The sequence below is a fragment of the Rhea americana genome, unplaced genomic scaffold, assembly GCF_003343005.1.
Source record: "Rhea americana isolate MKP2758 unplaced genomic scaffold, rheAme1 scaffold_35, whole genome shotgun sequence".
In the NCBI taxonomy this organism is placed as follows: Eukaryota; Metazoa; Chordata; class Aves; order Rheiformes; family Rheidae; genus Rhea; species Rhea americana.
In genome coordinates, this window is record NW_028186479.1 from 5,941,735 (window position 1) to 5,947,998 (window position 6,264).

Below are 6,264 nucleotides of genomic sequence, written 5' to 3' on the forward strand. Positions count from 1 at the left end.
CGGGGAGGGAAATCCGTACTTGCCTGGGCGGTCGCAGCCCTGTGGCAAACATGTAGGCTAATGTGAGCTTCTGGGCCCACCTGGYCTCTTTTCTTTCTTTCTTCCCCTCCTCCCTCCTTCCCCCCAAACCTGCTGCTTATTCCTGTTTCCTCGGAGGAGTTTGCTGCTGGGTGCCGGCTGGGCCGCTTCCCTTCCCCGCRCACCGGCGGGAGCAGCAGCCCGGGCTCCTTGCTCGGAGGCAGCTGTCTAAAAAAGTCTTCACTGAAGTCTAGCCTGCAGTGCAAGGGAACGGCAAAGATTGAAATTTTACGTTACCGAATGTACCAGCATAGGTGACTGTACTGTTGCTGTTCAACAGCTCTGCTGCACTTGTGGGAAGTCCATATCTAYGTCTCCGATAACTGACATTTAGCCATAGTGATCGAGACCACCCGTGCTTCTYGGTGTTAGGGGCAAGTCTCTCCTAGCCCTCAGTCTGTCTAATATGGGGTTTTAACCCACCTATTTTCTTGGCATGTGCCCCAAATCCCGGCTTTGGCACACCCAGGAGGGCATTCTGCCATCTGGACTGTGCTTCTGAGGCGCGTGGTGCTTTTCCCCAGCTTTTCTAAGCCTGTCTTACTCACGGCATGCACTAGCAAGGTAAGTGCCGGCAGAGCTGCCGTGAAACAGCAGCATCCTCTCCATTAGCCACTGAACCGTCGCAGGGACTTTTCATAGTCCAGATCTAAGGTTTCTGAATTGATAGGGCCCGGGAGGCTTGGAAGAGATGGGCAGCTCTCCGGACACTGGCGCTAAGGTATTTGATCAGTTAAATCATGCATAACTGATCCAGATCTGTTTGGAAATGGTGGGTTTACGCACGCCAAGCTCAGCGGGAGGGATCTGCTTCCCGATCCGATACACCTGGGCTACCATGTTTACCATGACTTGGGAGATGCTTGCAGCATCCCTAGCAGTTCTCCCGTTCCTTTCCGTAGCTTTCCTGCCATTTGGAAGTGGCGTTCTTATACAGCGTGCCCCGTGTTTCAGCTCATCAGTTAAATGAGTTTGCAGAAAGCGAAAGTTTCTCAATCAGCTGTCTCAACTTCCGCCGCCCGTACCGCAGGCAGCGTGCGAGGCTGCTGCGTGCCCACGAGTCACAGCTGCCTGCGCAGCTGGCCGAGGGCAGCCCCGTGCTGCCGCAGGGCTGCTGCCCGCGCCGGGAGCGTTATTGCCGCGTTCATTCCTGCTGCTAAATAGCCTGTAGCAGGGTGGAGGTTTCCTTGTGTGGTCGTAGAACTGTGAGTAGGGTGGAGAAATTTAGTGTTGCTTTATTAAACCCGCGCTCGCTTGCATTTGGCTCCAAGGATCCTACCAGGTGCCTTGCTCCGGTTAGCGGGAGCACGGAGAGGAGATCGAGGGAGACCAGTGCACTGATCTGGGGTTCAGCAGTCTGCACCCGCGGTGGGAAATACAGCAACCTTACGTGACCTGTTAGATTTGAGGCCAAAGGAAATCGGGGGCGGTATCCGTGTCTCACGCCTCCCGCGCCCGGACTGCATTGCGCYGCGCCAGCCGGAGCACCAGATGCTGATGCTTGCCCGAAAGCAGGGGCRAGTTTGCTGTGTGCCTGGCTCCCGGAGGAGGAGACGCTGCCTTCCCCAGCCATGCAGAAAGGGCTAGATGTGGAGGGCTTTCCCAAAGCCTTTGGGTATTGCCTGCTGCCCGTGAATTGCAGGGAAAGGTGAAAAACCAGCTAGGGCAGGAGAAGGCTCTAGGGATTCATCCAGACACCTCCTGACACGGGCAGCTCAAAACTCCCGCCCCGCGGGAGGCGCCAGGGCCGGCGAAAGGCCGTCCTCCGCCTTGGGGTGCCCAGCGGGGACCCGCCGCTGCAGGGGCGCCGGGAGTGAGCCCCCCGGGCACGGCGGCGTATCGCGGGGAGTGGGACTCGGGGCAGGGCGTCCGCAGCCCCCGGGCAGCCGAAGCTCGGCGCCCTTTCGCAAGCCTCGGTGGTTTCGCTGAGCGACCGAGCGTGAAGATTTCCCACCGTGTATCACGCCGCGAGGGAGCCTCTTTACCCTCATCCGAAAGGCGCCGAAATCCGAAGAGCGGGAAGGGGAAATGCAGTAAGGAAGGTCAGGCATACGCCGGGGGCAAGGGGGACGCGCRGTGCAGGCTCTCGCCGAGCGCGGCACGAGAAGCAGCCCTCCTCCCCGGGCCTCCCGCTCGGCCTGGCTTGCTCTTCCAGCACAGATTTTTCTTTTTATTTTTCCTTTTTTTTTTTCATACCTACTGATGGTCATTTTTGGAGCGGCCGCCGTTAAACACCCGCTTCCTGCCCGAGCGCCGGCSGTGGCTCCGCGCGGGGGACCCCGGGGCCGCGGGAAAGCGGCGCGGCGAAGAGGCGCTCGCCGCCGGGAGCTGGGCCGCGAGGCCGGGCCGCAGCTCAGGTTTGCACACTAATTCGTGGGGCGGGGAGTAGCAGCCAAGGCTGTGTGCGGTGTGGAGAGGAATTAAGGCTTCAGCGCCAAWAACTGTTACGAAGAACAACTGCAGAAGCGGGACGATTTCCCGGTTCCTCATTTCTGTCCCTTCCCCTCCAGGTAAGTAAAGTTCAGAAGGGCTTTTTTTCTTTTCTTTTTTTTTTTTTTTTGAGACAAATCTGCTATCCATGCTTGAAGCTGTTAAAAAACAAATTGAAAACTGGGTGACTGAAAAGGAGCAATGGGGTTTGCACGGGGCAGGGGGCAGCGTTCGGCATCCAGGCGGCAGGATTGCCAGGCCGGCCCAGCCGGCACATTAGCTTCCCCCAGATGCAACCTGGACCTTGGTGGGATCCCAGCCCTGTCTCCCATGGTGGGAGGTGGGAAGCGCGTGCCCAGGGCGGCCCCCTCCTCCCGCACCCTCGGGAAGCGGCTCCCCTTCCAAAATGCACCCTCCYCTCCGATGGCTCATCCGGTCATTGGTTTGGAGTGGGTGTTTTGGTTTACTATGGCTGTTCACCGTACTACAGCAAATCTCCCTGGGACAGAGAAATCAAAGCATCCRATCCCACTGGATTTTTTATTGCGTGGTGTGATTTGCTAAGGCAGAGACCACACAAAATTCCAATACCAAATTACATGCTGGGGGATGGTTTCATGTTACATCAAACAGCTAAAACTGGGGAAAAAATCAATCTAGTTCTATAATGATCACTTTATGAACACAAAAGATCAGCTTTCCTTTGCAACAACTATCCGTTCAGCAGAACAAGACAGCACACAGGGAATACCATTCACATATCAGAGACTAAATAAAATATCATAAGAGCTAAAGGCTGCTTTTGCTTACATTTGAGGAAATCTGGAGTTGGTTTGGTGCACTGGGAGGCTATTTTGAATTTTAGAAGATGCAGCTGAGCACTGGTCTGAGGGGATCACAAGGTTGATCACGACTTCAGCTTGACTCAAATGTAGACTTTTCTAGAGGACACCTAGTGAAAGGACTTCAGCATTTTTCATAAATGATGTAGAAACGAACCGATAGGGCTTTCGACTCCAACCACCTCTGGACAAGACCCTGATTGAAACGACAAATGAAGACAAAAATATCTTTCCTGATACTTGTTATGGATGGGACCACTGGCTCATCCTGCCTGATGTGTGGCTGTTGCCGTGGTAGCTGAGATCATTGTTTCCCCAAGATGCTTGTTATTTCAAGTTGTGGTGCAAGCCACAGATGGGTTGGGTATTTACAGCTGTCACAAAGACAGCTTTTATCTTCTATCGGTTCTGCTTACAATTAGTATCGCTCCGTTTTGTTGCTTCGCGTTCAAGGTTTCACTTCCTTTCAGCTAAGAATCCAGGGCTTGGTCCTGCAAGGCACCGATGGGGTGTGCAAGGAGCCCCGAACGCCCTCCGCTCCCGCTGGGGCCAGCAGAAGGCCTGCATGCACCACCCCTTGCAAAAGCAAGCCCTGACACACGGTGGCGAGTTCTTCCTCTGAGAGAGTCTTTGGGGTGTATGAACGGTGTCGGAGAGCCGGTTTTGGGAGCAGGAGGTACCAACTTACATGAGGGCTTGGCAGGAGGGGGGCACGATAGAGAAGTTCAAATGGGTGCTCAGGGTCAGGGAGCTTCTCACTCGTCGTCTCCCCAGCATCGCAAAAGACCAGTTTGAGCTCCGCTCCTGGCTGTCGTACACGGAGGAGCATTGGTCTTGGCCTCCGCTCGAGCAGTGGACGAAGCTGTGCATAATCCTACAGAGCGCTTTCCTGAAGCGCTCCCCAGCAAAGACGTAGAGGAAGGGGTTGAGGCAGCTGTGCAGGAAGGCGATGCTCTGGGTGACCTGCAGCCCGATGTCCATCCAGTTGGCAGCCTGACAGTTGTGCACGACACTGGTGTACGTGTTGATGGTTTTGACTAGCAAAACACTATTGTACGGGAATTGAGAGAGGAGGAAAGTGGTGATAATGGTGGTGATGATCTTCAATGATTTCTGCTTTTGGGATCTTTTGGCTTGAAGGAGGGTGTTGATGATAAGAGTGTAACAAATAACCATGACAAGGAGYGGAAGGAAGAATCCTATCGTGATTTTCAAAGCCAGGACAGTAACTCTGAAGGTCCTGTTGATGGTTGGTGGGTATGTCATTTTACAAGCTGTTACGTTGCCAACTTGCCTACTTTCACTGTACACAATTTCTGGGATGCACAGGCTCACAGATATCAGCCATACAGCCAAGCACATGAGTTTGCTGCGCAGAAACCTTTTTTGCTTAGAATTTTTAGCTTTTGTTGCCTGGACAACAGTGATGTACCTGTCAAAACTGATGCACGTTAGAAACAAGGTGCAGCCATAGAAGTTGATTTTATACATRCTGTTGACAGTTTTGCACATGAAACTCTTAAAGATCCAGCCATCAGAGGCAGCTTTGGCCCAGAAAGGGAGGGTGAAAAGCAAGAGCAGATCAGCAATGGCCAAGTGCAGCAAGTACCGATCCGTCATGCTCTTYCTGAAGCGGTATTTGCAATAGACAAGCACGACTAAAGCATTTCCCACCGTGCCCACAGAGAAGACAAGCCAGAAAAATACTGGCAGGAAAGTTCTAGCAAACTTCATGACCTGCCTCTTGTCACACATGAAATCTGTGTCATTTAAAACGTTTCCAGACAAAGACATCACAGTGCTGTCATTCTTATAATAACCCAGGCTGGTCCTGTCATGGTGGGTGACCTGCAATGGAGCATCAGATAAATTTGTGTTGAAGAGRTGGTTCAATACAGCATAAATTTGACCCTCTCCATCAGATGTAATTTAAGATTCTCAGTATATCCTATTTAGATAAGAAGTAAAAAGGCTCCCGGTGAAGTATAGTGCATTTCAGACTGCTTGAAATGTGCCTGCACCCAACATCTAAACAACTAATCCTTGCTCCAAAGAGGCCAAAAGACAGCTTGGTCTTTCTGCAGTAACAACAGCAAAAACAAACAAAGAAACAACAACAACAAAAAAACAGCAGGAGCCTTCCCATCAGCACCATGAGCTGCTGTAGGAGACATTTGGTGGGGAGCAAACTTTCTACTGAGCTGCTGCAAAACTCAGCCTTTAGAAACGGCCACATGCTGCTTTCACCTCCAACTAAAAATGTTCGAGTTTGGCCTCTGGGGTGGAGCCAGATGCTCTAGTGCACTTACTGTGACCGCTACTACTTATGCTCAGTATTCGTCTACCGCTTTGAGTTTGCTGACTAACAAACTCTTTACAAAAGAGCTGTTCCCAACCTCTAGCCCACTTCAAGCACTAAAACGGCAGGTGGTGATAGCCTTACCTGTGTCAGACCATYTGCAATAGTCCAGCTTGATACATGTAACAAAATACATAATCCCACCCATARTCCCCAAATCCTGGAAAGAGGCGACGAAAAAGGCTTTGTTTTGCTGCTATGGCAGAGCTGCACTGTAGGCTCAGGAGAGCTAGAAAATTGATGAGGGCAAAAAGATGGGAAAGAAAAAGTAAGATTATACAACAATACAAGCRTGTACAAGTGTATACTCACTATGCTTGTAAATGCCATCTTTAGCCAATCTTTACTCAGTCTTGAAGAAGGCACAGTAACCTAGAGAGGGAAGATGGAGGGAAAACAAGTGATTTGAAATAGCTTTGAAATAGAACTGTGGGGTTTTTTTTTTTGTTTGTTTGTTTGTTTTTTCCTTTTTAAAAGAAACCTCCGAAGGACTCGCAGCAAGCTTTCTGGACSAAACCGTTGTGTCAGCTCCCATGCCTGGTCTTGTCCCTTTGA

At 51.7% G+C, this 6,264-nt stretch overlaps 1 protein-coding gene across 1 annotated transcript; it reads right to left on the reverse strand.

The window, feature by feature from the left end:
- Positions 1-4,034: 4,034 nt before the first annotated feature.
- Positions 4,035-6,039, reverse strand: CCR9 (C-C motif chemokine receptor 9). Its single transcript, XM_085311761.1, has 2 exons — positions 6,022-6,039; positions 4,035-5,198 (listed from the first exon to the last, which is right to left on the reverse strand). Exons 1-2 carry the CDS (start codon positions 6,037-6,039, stop codon positions 4,035-4,037), a joined length of 1,182 nt encoding a protein of 393 aa, XP_085167887.1.
- Between the last annotated feature and the right edge of the window lie 225 nt (positions 6,040-6,264).